Source organism: Notothenia rossii (genome assembly GCF_949606895.1).
Source record: "Notothenia rossii genome assembly, chromosome: 8".
In the NCBI taxonomy this organism is placed as follows: Eukaryota; Metazoa; Chordata; class Actinopteri; order Perciformes; family Nototheniidae; genus Notothenia; species Notothenia rossii.
In genome coordinates, this window is record NC_136906.1 from 42,487,780 (window position 1) to 42,509,487 (window position 21,708).

General features: G+C 44.0%; 1 protein-coding gene across 1 annotated transcript in view; it reads right to left on the bottom strand.

Annotated features, from left to right (window-relative positions):
- LOC307016200 (RNA binding protein fox-1 homolog 1-like) overlaps positions 1-20,903 on the bottom strand; it is a gene marked incomplete at both ends in the record, with an annotated part of 169,923 nt that extends 149,020 nt beyond the window's left edge. The window contains 6 exon segments of the mRNA XM_079645243.1: positions 4,974-5,034; positions 13,970-14,062; positions 15,950-16,003; positions 16,163-16,309; positions 20,511-20,705; positions 20,814-20,903. Of these exon segments, the coding sequence (XP_079501369.1) occupies positions 4,974-5,034; positions 13,970-14,062; positions 15,950-16,003; positions 16,163-16,309; positions 20,511-20,705; positions 20,814-20,903 (640 nt within the window).
- Between the last annotated feature and the right edge of the window lie 805 nt (positions 20,904-21,708).

The window sequence follows — 21,708 nt, forward strand, 5'->3', positions numbered from 1 at the left end:
TCTTTACAGATCAAGCAGTACCACGATCCAGCAAGCAGTGCAATTCTCGCCAGGTTTATGTGCCACGACACATCCACGGCTGATAGATTCTACATAAATATGCCAGGAATACAGGAGGCATTGCGCATCCGCACCATGTTCAGGGACTCAGTGGTTGCGGCGCATGAGGTGCAAATAAAAGAAGTAGCAGCAGCAGAAGCCACAGGTTTACCATCATCAGATGGGGATACCTTCGAAGAGGGCTCAGGGGCTGAGAGCAGCATCAGCAGCAGCCTTGCACCCATCCCCTGCGACTCCAGCAATCCCTCGTCTACGTGAGACAAGGATGAGTTACCTGATGGGTCGTTGGAGCGGGAGCGGGAGTGGAATCGGAAGGCAGAGACGGCATCGGTACCGGTTGACGACTCTGACTCAGAGGGGACTGAAGACAGTGAGCCAGACAGTGACAGTTCTGAGGAGGGGGCAGAAGCCATAGACTCAACCTGTTTGGCCAAGTGCACGCTCAAAATGAGTTCCCTAAATAAGACCCTGGGCCACCATTGATCTTGGGACTATGTATACTGTGTATACTCTATTTATTTTGTTAACATTTGAATAAATATATTGTTATAATTAAATACTTGGTCCTACTTGTAAAAAACACCAACACTTGCACACAAATTACATTTCAGTTGGTACCGGATGATGAGAGTGGAGACTCTGGAAAAAAACTCTGTTTCCCCCCACCCCCACCTTAAGGTTCCCAGGGGCAGCTAAAGTGCCACTTTCAATCAGCACCAGGGAGGCGCTCTCCTTGGTGCTGAACCCTGTGAGGAGTGCTCAAGTGTTGGCGGAGGAGGTGTAAGGCAAGAGGAGGTTGGAAAAAAGTGAAAGTGTGTGAACCTCCGGCCCAGAAGGGGTGGTGGTACCAATAAGAAGGCCACATTTGGATGCTGAGGGGTGGGCATCAAAGCACCACAAAATCCACCCCCTTTTAGTATTACCAGGGGCATGAGGTTCTAGCGGGTGTGGATGGAGGGGTTTAGTCCGAAGGGGGATGCTTAAGTGCGGGTCCCAGGGCCGTCATGGTGCACATGGTTATGGATGTGTGGTGGTGGTGGTGCCAATAAGAAGGCCACATTTGGATGCTGAGGGGCGGGCATCAAAGCACCACAAAATCCACCCCCTTTCAGCATTACCAGGGGCAAGTGCACATGTTAGGGAGACATGCTGGAGGTCCTTAGTCCGTCCAGTGATGCACTCATTCCCTATTTAAGACACTTTCTCTGACATTTGGAACACCTTTCCTGCCTTGTCAAGTGATTTATTGTAGCCTGCTTCATGTCCAATTAATGGACTTTAATTTGCATTGTATATGTCCCTGTATTGTACAATGTTGTACAATACAGAAACATATACAATACAAAAGAATGGGTCTGAATTATTCTGTCTTCTTGGGAACCAGGAAGTACATGGAGCAAAGCCCATTTTCCCTATCCCGAGAGTGCACAACAGACCAGTGTTGTAGTCAAGTCACCAATTCACAAGTCCAAGTCACTCTCGAGTCACCACTCTTCGAGTCCGAGTCCAAGTCTGAGTCACCTAGGGGAGTCGTAGTCGAGTCCAAGTCCAAGTCCGAGTCACCCAAGGAGCGTCCGAGTCGAGTCAGAGTCGAGTCAGAGTCGAGTCATCATTACCTGTGTTCGACCCCGAGCCCAAGTCTGAGTCACCTAAGGAGTGTCCGAGTCGAGTCCGAGTCAACATTACCTGTGTTCGAGTCTGAGTCCAAGTCTGAGTCACAAGTCTTGATGTATTAATCTTCGTGGATATATGTGTTGAAATGTGGCTGCTCTTCTACATTGCTTTTATCCTGTCATGTTATACTAATCTGTCTATTGAAGCAAGTTTGGCTACAATTTTTGTAATAGTACTATACAAATATAAAGCTTATTAATAATATTAATATTATTATTATTATTATTATTATTATTGTAAATTACCTTTAATATGTCTAACTATATTTAAAATGAGTTACCTTTTAGAGAAGTGATTATATTTGTATGTTTTTTATAAATCGAACAACAGAAAAATAATCGTTAGATTAGTCGACTAATCAATGAAATAATCGCTCGATTAATCGTTTTCAAAATAATCATTTCCCCCCAGCACTAATGTTAGGTAGCATGTGCTTTTGTATTATCGGCTGATTCTTTATTTATTGATTAGATCACGTCACTCTGATGATAGTGTTCAAGACAGCCTATATGTCTGAACTCGATCCTTAGAGTAATGTGTTACGGAGCCTTCTCTTCAATATTATTTCCATAACGAGCATTTTGCGCTGCTCTTCTCCAATGTGGAAGCAGAATGTGTGAAAGCATACAGCAGGATGCGGGGTGTGTCTGAGACATCTATAGACTGGAATAGCGGGGCCCAGTACGTGAACTCGCCTCGCATGTGCACACGCCAGGATAGAGGACATCAGACTCCAGACAAAACGTACTCGAGTCCAAGTCGGAGCGTCGATGTACAAGTCGAGTCCGAGTCATCGTGGGGGGGAAAATTCATGAGTCCGAGTCCAAGTCATCGTAAGCGAGAATTCACAAGTCTGAGTCAGACACAGCCTGTTTTTGCAACAGGTGAGATTGGTGAGATTCACACCTGTCTGGATTTTGGAGTTCCTCTCGGTGTGTTATCCCCTGCCTGATGCTAGCTCTCTGCCTTCCAATTCCTTTTATGAAACCACATGCATCGGTGTGGTCCGTTTGGAGTCAACACTTGCTTCTGCCCCAGCTCCTGCTCCTGTCCAGGAGCCGTTCTCTGGAACTCGTCTTGCTTTTGGAGGTCCACAAAGCCTCCAAACGGCTCCTAAAAGAAGGAGTCGCAAGGCCAGGCTAGCAGCCCGAGCCCCAAGAGCCATAGTTCCGGCCCAAGTTCTGGCCCCAGCAGCCATGGTTCCGGCCCCAGTTCTGGCCCCAGCAGCCATGGTTCCAGAACCAGTTCCGGCCCCAGAAGCCATGGTCCCAGACCCAGTTCTGGCCCCAGCGGTCATGGTTCCGGCCCTGGTTCCGGCCACAGCAGCCATGGTTCTGGCCCCAGCAGCGATGGTTCCAGACCCAGTTCTGGCTCCGGCAGCCATGGCCCCGGCCCCAGTTCCGGCCCCAGCGGCCATGGTTCTAGACCCAGCTTTGGCCCCAGCTGCCATAGTCCCATATCTAGTCCCTACTCAATTCCTTTCTCAAGTCCATTCTCTAGTCCCATCTCTAGTTCCTTCTCCAGTTCCTCATTTAGTCAGTTCTCTAGTCCCTTCTCAAGACCCAACTCTAGTCCCATCTCAAGTTCCCTCTCGAGTCCCCTCTCCAGTTTCTTCTCAAGTCCCCTCTCAAGTCCTCTCTCGAGTCCCCTCTCGAGTCCCCTCTCGAGTTCCCTCTCCAGTCCCTACTCAAGTCCCTACTTAAGTCCCAACTCAAGTCCCTACTGAAGTGCCGTTGGAGGTTCCGCTGGGGGTCCTGCCAACTCCATGTCCTGTCCCGTTAGGGGTCCCGCCGACTACTCTTCTGCCGGGGGTCCTGCCAACCCTATGTCCTATTCTGTTGGAAGTTCCGCTGGGGGTCCTGCCAGCTCCATGTCCAGTCCCATTGGAGGTCCCGCCGACTACTCTCCTGCCGGGGGTCCTGCCAATCCTATGTCCTGTCCCGTTGGGGGTCCCGCCGACTACTCTCCTGCCGGGGGTCCTGCCAATCCTATGTCCTGTCCTGTTGGGGTTCCCGCCGACAACTCTTCAGCCGGGGATCCTGCCAACCCCTTGTCCTGTTCCTTTGGAGGCCCCGCCATCACCTGTCTCGCCCGGGGTCCTGCCAACTCCTGGTCAATTTCCGTGGGGGATCCTGCCGAAGCCTGTCCCACCGGCTCCGGTTCCTGTTCGGCCGACACCGGGTCCTGCGCGGCCTCCGGAGATGTCTGGTCTTCGACCTCGAGCCCGGCCCCCTGAGAGCCGCATTCTTCGCCCTCGAGCCCAACCCCCTGAGAGCCACGGTCTTCGCCCTCGAGCCCGGCCTCCTGAGTGCCGCGATCTTCGCCCTCGGGCCCGGCTCGCTCACTCTTCCTGCCGCTACCTTCGCCCTCATGCTTGGCCCCCTGAGTTCGCCCGCTGTGGCCTTCGCCCCACCTTGGACTCTGCCTTGCCCCCGGGCCATCCGCCCGAGATCCCTTCCGGGTCCTCCACTGTGCTCCTCGGCTGTCAGCCCAAAATCCCATCCTCCTGACCCCCTCCACCCACCCTGATGGCCTAGTAAGTTTTTTTCCTGGGGCAAAACGCAACATCTTGCAAGAAACAACGTCTGAGGGCTTCTTAACCTTTAACAAACTATGAATGTGCTATACCCACTTAACGGGAAGAAACTCAGCTATCAGACAATATTAACCATTTATACCCCTTTTAGAAGTGAAGTTATAGTAATTTGTTCTGGGAATGTCATTTTCGAGCGTGAGGCCTGAAAAACAGGCTCGGGCTTAACTGGTTAACTGGTTAGATGTACTTTCCGATCATCTTATGTGATTGACTGAACACTTTTTACTGTGGTCTTTCGAGACAAAGCATTGCATGCATTCATACAGTGTATGTATATAAAATATTTACACCCTTGAAAAATGTTATATTTTTCTTCTGGTGGGGATGTAAATAACCTTATTATATGACTCGTAAAATCTACATCATCTTCAAACTTGTTGAAGTGGCTTTCTTGATGTTTAGATAAAAATTATCCTTTAAATAATTATGTTCGAACTTGGATAGTGAAGACATAAATGCTAAAAAAAAAAAATGCTGCTTCAGTAGGTTTTTAGTTCATAGTCCCAGTTAAAGCTCTGTAAGTTTGTATGGGTCAAAAGCCTTGATCACATCCTGACCCCTACCCAGTCTTCACCCTTTTTTACCATGAGCTTTGGGTTCATTTCTGGACTTTATTTAGCTGTAGAATCTGATTTGACCTTACCATTTGCATATGGGTTGACAGTCTTCTTATTTGTCATTACCCGGGCTGTTGCATTGTTGACCTACGGTAGATAAAACAGGTCCATGAGTTATGATACTTATGAGTTACCAGTAAGTGCTACAATAAATCCGCATGCATAGATAGGCCCAATGTTGTAAACAAAGAATATCATTTGTATGTTTTCAGAATTGCATTCAGAAACACTTGATCACACATTCAAAACGAATCAGTTATCTATCTAATTTGCATAGGTTTTATTTTTCTGACATATTACCGGCATGCTCTCCCCAAATGTAGTGAGATTACAATAACTTACAGACAAAAGTAAAGAAACAACAGATGCACTTAGCAAAATGACATTTTTTAAACCCAAAGATTCATGTGTTGGGGGCGGGGGAGAAGGAGAAAAAAACGGACAAAGAAAATGTCATTGGGGGAGGGGAGAAGGCAATATGTTGGGAGCATTACGCAACATCCAGTCAACCTCAAGTGGTGAGAAGAACTGTTGTGACCAAAGCAACACGGAGCATTCACACTCAGACAACAGTCTCTCTAAGTGATTGCAAGAATCAATATTAAGATCAAAACAACCAAAGAAATAGATGTACTCAAATAAATAAGTCAATCAACCAATCAAATCATTCCAAATTCAAACAACAGCTAACGGGGAAAAATAAAATGAGGGTCCATTGCCTTCCAAAGTAAAGGAAAATAAATGAATAAATGGGTTTCCAACAATCTCAGATAGATGTGCAAACAAAGTCAAATCTCAGTCAGTATTGCTCGCACACGCAGCTTCAGAAGAACACTTAGTGAATGGGCACTCACGCCGACACGCAAGAACATATGTATGTCAATATACAGCATCAACTCAACCACAATTCAAAAATAAATGTCATGTGAGTTTCAGCATTGCAAACGTTCCAAAGAGAGAGGAAGAGAGAGGAAATGCTGGCAGAACGGCTCGTTGGCCCACACTTACCATTCCCAAACCTCTTGGCCCCGCACACTTGTTTGTGTACTGTTACCGATTTAACTGTGTTGGATGGGGCCCTAAACAAGCTACCGTTAGAAGTATGGTGGGGGAGGAGGGGGTGAGAAAGGAATAAGCAGCATCTTACTCATGTGGCCAAGAAAACTTTACAATCATTCCACTGCACAAACGTCTCTTTCACCTCTCTCAGTAAAAGCTGTCAGCCGGTCTCTGAAAGCATAACTGACCCTTTAGCTTTGTGTGAACCTGTTGTGTAAGCGGGTCTGTGTTAATCTCAGAATATTATTCAGACCTACTAATTGACCTATCAGAAGCTATTGAGTCTATGCAAGTTTCCACCTGGATCAGCAAGGTCTTACCTCTACTAACTTCTGGGGAACCAGGTTAAATCAAGTTCTGCTTTAAGGTATGATTGAACACTCACGCCTAGGTAGGGCCACACCTCATTACAGATACCAGATCCTACGGGATTGCTTTAACAGATTTACAACATTGTCTGCCTTAAAACAGCAGTCGATTGAACCTGGTTCTCCAGAAGTTAGTACAAGTAAGACCCTGCCGATCCAGTTATACTCAATAGCTTCTGATAGATCAATTAGTAGGTCTGATTAATAGTCAGAGATGAATATAGGTCCACCAAGGCAACAATCTTTATATTGATTGATTAGCCAAACACTGATTGTGTCATGGTTGGGGAAAACTAAGACCCAAATGCAGAATGAGGAGGAAATTGGTTTCAAAAGGAAACAAAAGGTGAGCTTTATTCAACAAAAGCTAAACAAAAACAAGAATCCAAAAACAGGTACCAGGTAGCATCCAATACAAAGGTGACAGAGACCAACATGAAGGGGAACAGGAACGACAAAATAACGAACCAACACTGAACACAGGAAGAGACAAGACTAAATACAGAGAGGGGTAATCACAAGATGAGAAACAGCCGTGCAGGGGAGGAGAAACACAAGGGCGACAGGTGAACACAATCAGACAATTAGACACCAGGGAAACTAACGACAGGGGAAAAACAAAGAAGAAGGACCAGACAATATACAAGGAGGAAAAACACCCATAACCAGACATACAAAACTGGCCGGGCTCGAGGGTGAAGACCGCGGCTCTCAGGGGGCCGGGCTCGAGGGCGAAGACCAGACAGCTCCGGAGGCCGAGAAGGATCCGGAGCCGGTGGGACAGGCTTCGGCAGGATCCCCACCGAAGAGGACCAGGAGTTGGCAGGACCCCCGGCGAGACAGGTGATGGCGGGGCCTCCAACGGAACAGGACAAGGGGTTGGCAGGAACCCCGGCAGAAGAATTGTCGGCGGGACCCCCAGAGGAACAGGACATATGATTGGCAGGACCCCCGGCAGGAGAGTAGTAATTGGCGGGACCTCCAACGGGACTGGACATGGAGCTGGCAGGACCCTCAGCGGAACCTCCAACGGCACAGGACATAGGGCTGGCAGGACCCCCGGCAGAAGAGTAGTCAGCGGGACCCCCAACGGGACAGGACATAGGGTTGGCCGGACCCCCGGCAGAAGAGTGGTCAGCGGGACCCCCAATGGGAACGGACATGGAGTTGGCAGGACCTCCAGCGGAACCTCCAACGGCACGGACATAGGATTGGCAGGACCCCCGGCAGAAGAGTAGTTGGCGGGACCTCCAACGGCAAAGGACATAGGGTTGGCAGGACCCCCGGCAGAAGAGTAGTCGGCGGGGCCCCCAACGGGACAGGACATGGAGTTGGCAGGACCCCCAGCGGAACCTCCAACGGACCAGGACATTGGGTATGGACTTGAGACGTGAATCGAGAGGGGACTTGAGAGGAGACTCGAGAGGAGACTCGAGAGGGGACTAGAGAGGGGACTTGAGAGGGGACTGGAGAAGGGACTGGAGAAGGGACTAGAGGAGCGACTAGAGGAGGGACTATGGCTGCTGAGGCCGGAACTGGAGCCGGAACCATGGCCGGAACCATGGCTGCTGGGGCCAGAACTGGGGCCGGAACCATGGCCGCTGGGGCCAGAACTGGGGCCGGAACTGGGTCTGGAACCATGGCTGTGTGGGCCGGTTCTGGAGCCGGGACCATGGCTGGGTGGGCCGGTTCTGGAGCCGGAACCATGGCCGCTGGGTAAGGAACTGGAACACGGAACCATGGCTGTGTGGGATGGTACTGGAGTACAAAGTGTGGCTTTTGGGGCTCGGGCTGCTAGCCTGGACCTGCGGCTCCTTCTCTTAGGAGCCTTTTGGAGGCTCCGTGGACCTCCAAAAGCCAGACGAGTACCAGAGAACGGCTCCTGGACAGGAGCAGGAACTGGGGAAGAACCAGGGGTTGAATCCAGATGGAACTAGGGTTGGTAACCGAAACTCGGTTCCAGATGAGAACCGATAAGAAAATGCCGGGTACCAGGTACCCATACAAAATAAACAATTTCGGTTCTGCTTAACGGTTCCTAAACGCGGTAGACCCTGTATTCCACCGGGTCCGTCTATGCCGCGGGTCCGTCTGCGCGGCGGTGATCCGGTGGAATACAGAGTAAGGGCGGACTGGCCATCTGTGTGTTCTGGAGAATCACAGAACGGCCGGTCGTCAGCGTGCCGTTGACGGCCGGCTCGGTACGCTGACAGCCGGCACCGCCCTTATTTTTTTTAAACGGCATCATGTAAGTTGCGGCGACAGAGGTCCACAGTTTCCCCGCAGCGAGGCTCCCCCCACCCTCCCGTAGACAGTTCACTTGCTCAGTCACTTCATAACACAAAAGATGGGTCGCGGTAAACGCTCTAAAGTGAGGCTCCACTACACTAAAAAAATGAAAAAGACAGGGCACAGTGTAATGCCTGTTAATAGCTTGCCACAGGCATAGCTCAGTTAAAATAAAGCACAGCTATTGTGCAATACATTTGTATTGCATGTATATTTTTTATTTATAAAAATTTCAGTTAAAGCTTAAAAGAATAAAGATATTTTTGCTCTCTAAACGTTTGACCTCTTTCTTTTACAATTTTGGAATCGAAACGGGGAATCGATAAGAACCGGAATCGATAAGCAGAACCGGAATCGGAATCGGAATCGATACATTTCAAATGATACCCATCCCTAGATGGAACACACAGGCAGGGAGCTAGCATGTATGGGGCTAGCAGGCCGGGAAATAGGCTTGACCTCAAAGCTACCAAAACAGTCCTCCACACACTCGGGTAGCAACTCCCTCAACCAGGGCCTTGAGGTTACCTCCTGGCGTGCCGCAGAAAAAACTGACTCTAATGGTAGAAGGGGTTTAGGCCTATAGCATTAGGGTGTAGGGTATACCTTGCACAGACTGATGGTTTGATGATTAATTCAGCTTGAGATACCTGCTTCCCAGTAAGGGAGGTGCTGTAGAAACTTTGAATGCTATTTGTTAGCTTAATATGTTTGGCTGTAGTCACTACCTCAAGTGAGGAATATGTCGGGTTTTAAAGTGAAGATCAAATGATCGATACACTGTAACAGGTCTGCATGGTGAAAAGGAAGCTGAGAGCTCTTTATTTACATCTCAACCTACATTCCCAACCTCATGGTCATATACAGCCATATAGATGAAGATATTGTATCAATAGGTACTAGGGGTGAGACTGATCCAATCTAATATTGGTATCTGGGTTCCTAATCTCACAAAATATAATCATTGCATAATGGGTAACGTTTTGGACGACCAATATACACACACTATGTAATAATGGTGGAGAATGATCTTTGGCTGTGTTGCTACAGCTGCAAAGAAGGTATTTGAATTGTTTCTATATATAGACCTGCAAATTCAGGTATGGGATAGGAACCCCAAAATAGTGGAATGATGCATCTTCTCGAGGTACAGTTGCAGATATTGCCTTGTATAAAAGATATGGAAGATTGCAACTGCACTGTGATAAATGGACAGAGTTATGCTTGAAGGCTGGTGGTGTCTGCTCTTATTTTTCTTAAGGTACAAAAGACATTGAAATAGCCATTCAATGTCAAACAGGAAGATTAAATGTGGTCTCTTAAACATAAGATCTCTAGCATCTCAAGCAATATTGGTAAATGATTTAATATCAGATTATAATATAAATAGATGCTGTCTCACTGAAACTTGGTTGAGACATGAAGAATATGTCAGCATAAATGAGGCCACTCCACCCAGCCATATCAATACTCATATTGCCCGAGGCACGGGCCGAGGAGGTGGAGTTGCAGCAATCTTTGACTCAAGTTCACTTATCAATACTAAACAAAAATTTAATTATACCTCCTTTGAAAGCCTCGTTTTTAGTCTTACGCATCCGACCTGGAAAACTTTGCAGCCAATCTTATTTGTTACAGTGTACCGTGCACCAGGTCCTTATTCAGAATTCTTATCAGAATTCTCTGAGTTTTTATCAACTTTGGTACTTAAAACAGATAAAGTAATTATCGTAGGTGACTTTAATATTCATGTTGACGATGATAAAAATAGCCTTACTGTTGCATTTAACTCTATATTAGATTCTGTTGGTTTCTGTCAGAGTATAAATAAACCAACCCACTGCTATAATCACACTCTCGACCTTGTTCTGACTTATTGTATTGAAATTGAGCAACTATTAGTCGAACCGCATAATCCTGCTTCATCCGACCATTTCTTAGTAACTTTTGAAGTACTGTTACTAGACTACAAAGCATTAGTCAAAAGCTCCTGCAGCAGAAACCTATCTGTTAGTGCTATAGCCAAATTTAAGGAAGAGATTCCACCAATACTTAATTTGATAGCATGTAAGGGAGGAAACTTATACAAAATGTACACCACCCTAAATTGATCATGTTGTTGATAGTGCTACAGATGCGCTGCGAAAAACATTAGACTCTGTTGCTCCTTTGAAAAATAAGAAAATAAAACAACATAGATAAGCTCCATGGCATAATGCCGAAACCCGCAAAATAAAGCAAAAGTCGAGACAATTTGAAAGGATATGGCGTTCCACTAAACTTGAAGATTCTCATTTAATTTGGCATATTACTCTCAATTAATATAAGAAAGCACTGCGTAAAGTGAGAGCAGCCTACTACTCTTCATTAATAGATGAGAATAAGAATAATGCAAGATTTCTTTTCAGCACTGTCGCAAGGCTGACAGAGCCACAGCTCGACTGAGCCTTCTATTCCCATAGCACTCAGTAGTAATGATTTTATGTGCTTTTTTAATGATAAAATTGTTACTCTTAGAAACAAAATCAATGACCTCTTGCCTTTGACCAGTATAGTATTATCAACAGCTCCCGGAAACGTAAGTTCTAATATTACACTAGATAGTAAACTATAATGCTTTTCAGCCATAAACCTTGAACAATTAAATTCAATGATTCTCTCTTCTAAACCATCAACGTGTATCTTAGACCCGATTCCAACTAAGCTGTTAAAAGAAGTTTTTCCATTAATTAGCACTTCTTTATTACATATTGTGAATATGTCTTTATTATCAGGCTATGTTCCACAATCATTCAAAGTAGCAGTGATAAAACCGCTTCTTAAAAAGCACAACCTCGATCCAGAGGTTTTAGCCAACTATAGACCTATTTCTAATCTTCCGTTCCTCTCAAAAATTCTTGAGAAAGCAGTCGCAAAACAGCTGTGTGATTACTTAAAAAACTATGATTTATTTGAAGATTTTCAGTCTGTCTTTAGAACACAACATAGCACAGAGACAGCTCTGGTTAAAGTCAGAAATGACATTCTAATAGCCTCAGACAAGGGACTTGTTTCTATTCTTGTCTTGCTCGATCTTAGTGCTGCATTTGATACTATCGACCATGATATCCTATTGCAAAGACTAGAGCAATTAGTTGGCATACAGGGAACTGCTTTAGGCTGGTTTAGGTCCTATCTATCTAAACGCTCTCAGTTTGTACGTATCAACGATGAATCTTCCATGCAAACCAAAGTTAGCCATGGAGTGCCACAGGGCTCAGTGCTTGGACCTATTTTGTTCACACTATATATGCTTCTGTTAGGCAATATTATAAGGAATCATTCTGTAAACTTTCATTGTTATGCGGATGATACTCAACTATATTTATCAATCAAGCCTGATGAAATTAATCATCTAAATAAAATTCAAAACTGCCTCAAGTACTTAAAAACGCGGATGACCTTAAAATGTTTTATGTTAAACACGACCAAAACTGAAGTTATTGTACTTGGCCCGAAGAATCTACGAAACAAATTATCTAAAGATATACTAACTATGGATGGCATTAATTTGGCCTCCAGTGACACTGTAAGGAGTCTTGGTGTTATATTTGATCAGGATTTATCCTTTAACACCCACATAAAATCAATTTCAAGGACCGCCTACTTCCATCTACGTAACATTGTAAAAATCAGGCATATCTTGCCTCAAAACGATGCAGAGAAACTAGTCCATGCATTTGTTACTTCAAGGCTGGATTATTGTAACTCATTATTATCAGGGTGTACCAAGAAGTCAGTCAAGTCGCTTCAACTGATTCAAAATGCTGCAGCTCGTGTACTCACCAGAGTTAGGAAAAGGGACCACATTACTCCTGTTCTGGCTGCCTTACACTGGCTCCCTATAGAACACAGGATAGAATTTAAAATTCTTCTTCTCGCCTACAAAGCCCTTAATGGGCAGGCGCCATCTTAACTTAAAGCACTCATTATACCCTACTGTCCTACTAGGGCATTGCGTTCCAAGAATGCAGGGTTGTTGGTTGTTCCTAGAGTCTCTAAAAGTACAATGGGAGCCAGAGCCTTTTCTTATCAAGCTCCACTTTTGTGGAATCAGCTTCCAGTTTGTGTTCGCGCGGCAGACACCCTATCTGTTTTTAAGAGTGCGCTTAAGACCTTCCTTTTTGATAAAGCTTATAGTTAGGGCTGATTAGATTCAGCCCCTATTTTTGCTGATATAGGCTTAGTTTGTCGGGGGACATCTTACTTCTTCCTTCTCTCTGTCTATACCTGTGTACTCTCATGTTCCGATTAACCCAGCTTCCCCAAATGTCTTTCTTTTTGGTGTCTATATACGCCGGGATCCGGAGTCATGGATGATCCTGCGGTCCTGTGTCATGGATCGCGAGTCCTGGATCTTGAGTCCTGGATGGATATCCTCGTGGATTCATCTTCCTATTATACACACATGAATTTCCAAACATTTGGACTACCTATGTTGCAAATGTATTATCTTTTCAATTTACACACGGCATCTATTGCACGTCTGTCCGTCCTGGGAGAGGGATCCCTCTTTTGTTGCTCTCCCTGAGGTTTCTCCCATTTTCCCTTTAAACTGTGGGTTTTCTCTGGAAGTTTTCCCTTGTACGATGTGAGGGTCTAAGGACAGAGGGTGTCATATTGTCATACTGATATTCTTTACAAACTGTGAAGTCCACTGAGACAAATGTAACATTTGTGATATTGGGCTATATAAATAAACATTGATTGATTGATTGATTGATTGATTGATTGATTGATTGATTGATTGATTGATTGATTGATTGATTCAGTATTTATCTGTAAACCTTGCCTGTCTCTCAAGTTCTTAAGTACTTCCTCTGTCCGTGGATAAGCAAAATTGGATTTCTGCGGGAAAGCTTCTTTCATCAATAAACATAGAAAATATTGGCCAAAATAAGTTTTTAATTCCTGGTCGTGTCGACTTTCAGACTTAAACCTTTGGTCAAGCCAATTGCCTCAGCTGTACAAAAACAAGGAAAACAGGAAAAGGGAAAACAAATGTAAAGAAACTAATAATAAAACAAGCAAGGTCTTAATCATACCATCATGTTGTTCTATATAATATGTGGATATTATTTGTGTTTGGTAAATGAAAATGCACAAGGAAAGGGAGGCGATACGGCTTGGATGGCTTGAAGTGGGATGTGGCAGTCGTCAGTCAAACGCTCACACACAAATACACAAACACACACATACACACACACACACACACACACAGGGAAAAGGGGGATAGGGAGAAGGAAGAAGTATTTGAGAACATGCACCTCTATTTTACGGCCTTCTACCACGGTTCCGTGTAATTTCTCTCTGGCCCTGTCGGCGTCCACGCTATGTTCGAACGTTACGAACCCAAAACCCTGCATGCAGGACAGAGAGAGGCAAGAACAACATGCACATTATATTTCACATGTGATACTCGTCATTACAGTGAACAACCTCCTGATTCAATAAATAAGCACAGTGGATCACACAAGTATCTCTTCAGAATGCTATATTAATCAATATACAATATTATTACAAGTCTGTGCAAAAATGCAAATCATTGATAAGAGGAGACAGACCCTTTAAAAAGCCCTGCCCCTTAGATTCTTTAATACATAGTGGTACAGTGATGACATACATTTTTAGGCTGACCAGGAAGTTAGCATCGAAAGGCAAGACCCTAGACAAAAAGCAATGGAATTTTTCATTGGACTTTGGAATATTGCAGAAAATAACATCTCTGAGAAACACACGTTAATCATACTTTTTTTGAAGCATTAATGCAATCGCCAGAATTAAAGTCATAATTAAGGCTATAGACAGTCTACGACCTTATCACCACTGCTAAGCTTGGTTCATTCACAAATGGTGTATTTAATGACATAATTTATGGACAAATAATGAATATCTCTAAAGCGTGTTTTAACCACAGATATTATTTCAGACATCTGACCAAATGAAAATGAAAGTGTTCAAATGCTGACTCACTTATGGGTTTCAGGACTAAGTCCTGCACCAATATATACCTGTAGACGACATGGTTACATACGATTTCTGGTTGTACGGGTGCGACATCAGTATTGCCATTCTTAGTCAGAGAACATTGATTTTGTTGGCCGTAATTTAACTTTGAGTAGTTGGCTGGATCCTTTTAAAGTGGTAACCTTTCTAATGGGTTTTCAATTTGCACCCAAGTGCTACAAAAATGATAGCATGCTAAAAGAATGAGGCTAAACCTGAGTGTTCTAGGGAACATATCAAGTTTGTTTGTTGTTTTTGTGGTCTATGTTTGCAGACGCAAGCTCAAACTCTGTAAGTGTATACTGTGTATGCAGTGGATGTTCAAGTCTGGAATGGGGTTTTACTAATGCTAACATTGCATTGCATACTGCAGCTAGTATAACACCCCAGGCAAACCATTCCTTGCAGGTGATTAGAAGATACAACCCTCCCAACTTTGATATGTATTATCGCTCTCACTAGAGCCCCATACACTGCTTTGTCATATTCAGAAATGCAAAGCTTGACAGCCTGTCGTTTTTGTTGCAATGGTTGACCATGGCTGTTGGGAGCTAAAACCTTGTGAACGGCCATTTTAATTCATATAGAACATAAGTCAGTAAAAATGTATAAGCGAACAATGAAAAATGGAATACTGTCTGTAAGACATTTTATTCACAATGGTTAGTGATTCGAACTGAAGCCTCACAATCTGTTTCCCCTTTCATTAACTGCACTGTCCCGTCTCAAGTGGTTAATAACATGCATACATGTCTGCTTTCATAGCAGAGGTCTATGATTATTGCATAATGTAGATAAATATAAATTATACACTGCAATATTCCCATGTTGGCAATGTAGTTGGGAAAAAAGATTTGTCTAAAGAAGTACAAGAGAGTAAATCAAATGCACCAAAAATAATGGCATGGCATCAGCAAAGATAATACAAAAGATGACACTGATAATCAAACGTATAGCACACAAGATATGAACATAAAAACATATATAATATTCTGAAAGGAAGTGACAGACATAAGTCTATGAAAGAAGGAATTTCTTCTAAGGAGGATATTTCAATAAAACACTACTCAACACTAATATTAGCTTTTGGGTTTAAAAAGTGAGGTTTTTTATAGAGAATTATAAAGAACATTTGAGCTAACACAAAGAATCAGAGCCAACAGTGTTACTTCGCTGTGCCAATTATTCTGGACCACAACAAAATCATTTTTAAACATGCTAACACAAAAAACACCATGTACCTTAGAACCTCGCTCGTTGAAGATGATTTCCACATCTAAGATTTTGCCAAATTGCTGTGAAGACAAACAATAGAAAAAACTCTCAGTGATTGATTTATATTGTTGTGGTCCAACAGAACATTTAAACCCAACCATTTTGTATTTCTGTTTTTTGTTTGAATACAAATGTAAAACATCAACATTAACATTGAATGAATTTCATTCAGTACTCACGCCGAACATTTGCCTGAGGTCTGGGTCTCTGAACCTGAAGGGGATGTTGGATACATGCAGTCTCTTGGGCTGGGCCTTGCTGTCGGAGCTTTCAGGGACTGTCTGTGATGAAGGCTGACTGTCTGTCTGAGCGGCTTCATCTGTCTGCTGGGAACACAGAACAAAGGACAATGAAGGAAAGGAAACATGTACGATGGCCCTTCCAGTATCTTTGTAGTTTATCTGACAAGAAAATAGCATGTATATTTTATAATAATCTAACATTGAACTTCAGTTATTTGTTCACAGGTAGGAGCTGACTTTGTGTTTCAGCAGATGTTTCAGTCCTAATTCAATTTTTCTTTTTTACCTTGTGTCAGTGGGAATGTGTCCCATTGAGCAGATTGAAAGCTGCTTCCCTTATTCACATTTTTGAAAATGTATTTATTATTTTCACTTACAATTAGTGTTTATGTCAGTAGGGCCTTCGACTGTGAGCCGTAGGGTCACCGGTTCAAGTCCCCGAACAGACCTAAATATGGAGTATTTAGGTCCCCCCTCCCGGGCCATGGTGCCCTTGAGCAAGCGACCGGACGCCCTAAAGCGTTCCCTAAAACTGTTATTGCATGATGATTTCTTACACTAAAGCAGATTACACCACTCAGAGATCTACGTTGGACTCTGACTGGATGATCTATCAGGTCAGCCACCTCTCATCACATAAGCCATAGAGACCTCTTCCAGAAGTCTAACCCTGCCCATGCATGTGACCCAAATAGTTACTCATGATTTACAAGAGATGATCCTGACCTTTTTTCCAGCATCAGGCCAACTTAAAACTTCCACATAGCAAATATCTGATGAGCAGATTGTGATAACATGTACAGAGCACAATGCTCCCCAGAGGGTGAACCATTTTGAATGTATTCAGGCTAATTTCTGCTGCTTGGCCCTAAAGGTGAACTCAATAAGTAACCTCACACCAAAACCACTTTTCTCACATAGTCAATGGTGTTATATTTTTCTCGATAAAAACAAGAGATTCTGTATTCTAGATCAGAAAATAATCTATGGAAAATCTGTGGATTAGGCTTTAACACTCTGCTAAAGAACATGAATGTTTAAGAGCACCACTCTTTCATTCATACTGACTGCCACAGAAAACCATGTAATACCCTCATCTGAAATTCAGAGAACCGTGCTTACGTACGTAACTCTGATTGCAGGTTGCAATTTGAAACAAGGGGGAGGTTTGAAAGCACATGCAATTTTCACACATTTATAAAACACATTTCTCTTTAATATCAGATTGGTTCTCTTATTAAACACTTCAGCACAAACACATTATGAAACCTCATGGATCCTTAGAGCCCATAAATGATGAAGGAGTTATATTTGGTGCATGAGACGAAAATAATCTGAAGTTAGTTAAATATGCAAACACACAAAAACAAAACATCCTCAGTGTCAGCAGCAGTCTGTTTGTCCTTTAGCTCTCAGTGTGAGGGATATCAATGGCTGATACACACATGAGAGGACTTCAGTCTCCTGGTAAATTCAAGCGTGTGTGTTAAAACATGTGTCTGCGTGTGTTGCTGGCTTCGGAACAAACTAGTCTTGTTCATTGATTAACATACAATATTAAATTGGTTATAAAGTAATCCTATACAAAACACCCAAAACTGGCCTAAATATTTTAGAAGCAACACCTGACAGTCAAAACACCTAAACTGTGGTATAACTGGACGGAGGGGGGGGGGGGGGGGGGGATGTCTAATGGTTGTCTTTCTATTGTTGTTTAGTCTGAATAATGATTCTGGTGAAGATGGAGTCTGCTGCTTTTGCAACGTGTAAAATACCTAAAGACAATGGTTTCCAAATCTCCTGTCTTTTTTTTCTTTTCGCTCACGAACAATCCCAGGCTTCAGGCCGGCTAAAAATACTCTCTGTGTGTGTGTGTGTGTGTGTGTGTGTGTGTGTGTGTGTGTGTGTGTGTGTGTGTGTGTGTGTGTGTGTGTGTGTGTGTGTGTGTGTGTGTGTGTGTGTGTGTGTGTGTGTGTGTGTGTGTGTGTGTTTGTGTGGGTGTGTTCACTTGAAAATAAGCAGCATAAGGTCAGCAGACTGCAAGTCTTCCATGCAATGCCCAGGTATACACCGGCACATATGGAGTGCACACACACTGCAGTGATCACCATCTGTGCAGCGACGTCCGCCTGCACTTGCAACGCAGAAATAAAACCAACAGCATCTCATCTTTTTGGCACCAGAAATCCGAAACATGAGGTGAATCGAGGCTGAATATAGCAGGTTTGCTGGAGTTATCAAACAAAGATGATTTCTAACATCAGGTTCTCACAAGAGACAATGAAATGTAATCTGGAGAACAATGGACATGTGTTTTATCTCTAGAACCAGTTTTACGAAACAGAAGTAAGGGAGGAAATCAGAAAGGAAACCAAATAGCACATGGAAATCAGCCTTGCTAAAAAGCACTTAAACACTGCTATGTTATTCATACATAAGCAGTGTTGGGAGAAGTACTCAGATCCTATACTTAAGTAAAAGTATGAATACCATGGTATTAAATACTAACAAATTACATCGTATTTGTTTACCTCTGTAAAGTGTCTTTGAGCACCCGATAAAGCCTTAGATAAATACAATGTATTATTATTATTTGTAATAAATTACAAAAAGTGAATTACTCATTCTGCACAATGGCCCATTTGAGAATAATAAAAAGTACAGAAGTATTCTCCTTTGAGTTCAATATGTTAATTTGGACAAAGTGACATTTTGACAATGTTGCAATCCCTTCTGTAGCTGTTGAGATGTTTGATTGGGGAAGCGAAGGCTTCAGACGAGATGAAAAGTGAGAAAAATGGCCAAAAAAAAGGGATTTATCTGGTTACCATGCATATCTTTAGTAACCACGGCAAACCAGTTACCATAATTCAGCCTGGACCCATAGGGTGACTGACCGAGGGACATCACTTCAGATCCAAAACCAGCTGGAAAAATATTTCAGATGTCCCTTATGAAGCATGAAGGTTTTCAGCAATGTCACGGTGATCTGCCCATTAAATCAAGGTACTGTATGTGTGAAAAGTTGAGATTTTTGGTCCAAAAGGAAAGTGGCTGATTCTTTGGGGAGAATGTCTCAGCAATGTATAAATTGCATCCAATGGCAATTATTCCATTGCATTCCCTCACTGTGGAATTATGCAGATCTATAATAACACCAGGAAGGGCAAAAATAAAATGTTCTAAGGAGAGTATCAGATGCCAAAAAAAGGATTGCTCATTACTTTCTTTCCCCTCACGCTTTGCTCCCCTCTCCCCCTTATCTCCTCTTTGTTTTCAACGATGGGCGACTCATCGTGTCTGGATGAACTTGAACATATAAACAAGGCAGGTTTGATTGCAACTTCATAAAAATCCTGTTCTTCCCCCTCTACCACCCCCCTTTTCTTTTACTGCACACATGTGGGGCTCACAATGAGGTTAACGTTGCTCAATAAACACTGACAAGATGAGGTAATTCTTCTTGGATACATAGCACACACACACACACACACACACACACACACACACACACACACACACACACACACACACACACACACACACACACACACACACACACACACACACACACACACACACACACACACACTCACACACACACGCACACACACACACACACACACACACACATACACACACACACACACACACACATACACACACACACACACACACACACACACACACACACACACACACACTCACATTACTGAGAGAGATAGACTTTCCACCTCCAGCCACAATACGTAAATAGTGGCAAATCAGTCCATTCACAACTATTTATAATTTGTTGCAATCCCTTTCTAATTTTATTTTCACTTTTTCAAGACATTTGCAATGCAGAAAACACATTGTTATCATACATTTGTTTGCTCACCAAATTGTATTGGTGTGCATTTGTATACGCTGTTTGTGTGAGGATCTACAGTGCTTCCTCCTTCTGTTCCCCTTTTTTTGTGTTTTTTTGTGTTTGTTTGTCTGTCTGTGTGTCTGTCTTCCTGGCTGGGCGTGGCTGACCTACTTTCGATTCCTGCCAACTCATCCCCTCAGCTGTTGCTCGTCACTCTGATTCATCTACTTACTTACTACCTTCACTTGCTTAAATACCCGGTTTTCGTCATCCAGTATTCACCAGTTCGTTGTCTCACCACAGTGGTAATACGTCTTGGTATTTAGCTCTTAGCAAAACTTAATCTCAGTGTTCCTGTAAATCCTCAACTTATTCTCTCTCTGTTCAGAATCCATCTGCCTACTCCTCTGCCTGCCACGTCCGGCCACCAACCCCTCGACTGTGTTCCTCCTTGCTTCCACGCACACCTGCCCCAGCCTGCTTGCTCTTGTCAGCTATGGATCCCCGGCTCACCTCGCCTGTGTTACTCCGTGCATCTCCGCACACCTGCTCCAGCCTGCTCGCTCTTGCAAACTCTGGATCCCTGGCTTCAGACCTCCGCTCCACCTCCGGAGAAACTCCCTGGCCCTGGACATTGTGAATACCTATTCCTTCAGCTGTTCAGTATAACCGGTTTGGGAAATAAAGCCTTTTGCTTAATAAAGTTCAGTCTCCTCTCGGAGAGCTTAACAGTACGAACTGGTCATGAACCTCTCTGACACTGGATCGGATCACTCCGCTGTTCAGCACGCCCTGTCTCATCAGGGAAACCTTCTGGGTCAACATGAGCAGCTAATCAGAGCTTTAGTTGACAGCAATCAGTCCATGCCACATCACATCACAAATCTTGCAGCCCATATTTCAACCCTGACGTCTTCTGCTGCAATTCCTCCACCCTCCAATCTCCTTCAGGAATCCACTCCATGTCGGGATTTCCCCATCTCCGACCCAGAGCCTTCCACGGAGAGGTGGAAAAATGCAGAGGATTTATTTTTCAATGCAACAAGGTATTTCGCCAGCGCCCCTTGTCCTTTTCTTCTGATGTGACTAAAATTAACTATGTGTTAACTATGCTTCGTGGCAAAGCATTAACCTGGGCCGAAGCATTGAGTTCTTCTGTGGATTACGACACTCTTTTTTTCTAAACATTTGTCCACTGTTTTTGATCACCCCGACTACCCTGGCTCAGCTGCAAACCGTCTGCTAAATTTGCAACAGGGGACTCGAACCGTTGCAGATTAATCTATCGATTTTGCACACTGGCGGCAGAGGCCCGATGGGACGAGGCAGTGTTTGTTAGGGGGTTGAAGGATCAACTGAAGGATGAGCTGGCTGCAAGAGATGAGCCTGCTGACCTCCAATCTCCTTGGTGTCTCGTCTCGACAGCCGGCTACGGGAATGCCGTGCAGAGCAAACGCTGCGTTCTCCTTTTTCTCTGCCTAGTAAGTTAAACAACTCATCCAATTATGCTCCCTCTGTATCCAGACCGTCTGGCTTCACCTCGCCACCTCACCTCACCTCAGCTAAGGAGGAAGCAATGCAGTTGGGACGAGCCTGACTATCTCCTGAGGAGCGCCTTCGACGTCAGAGG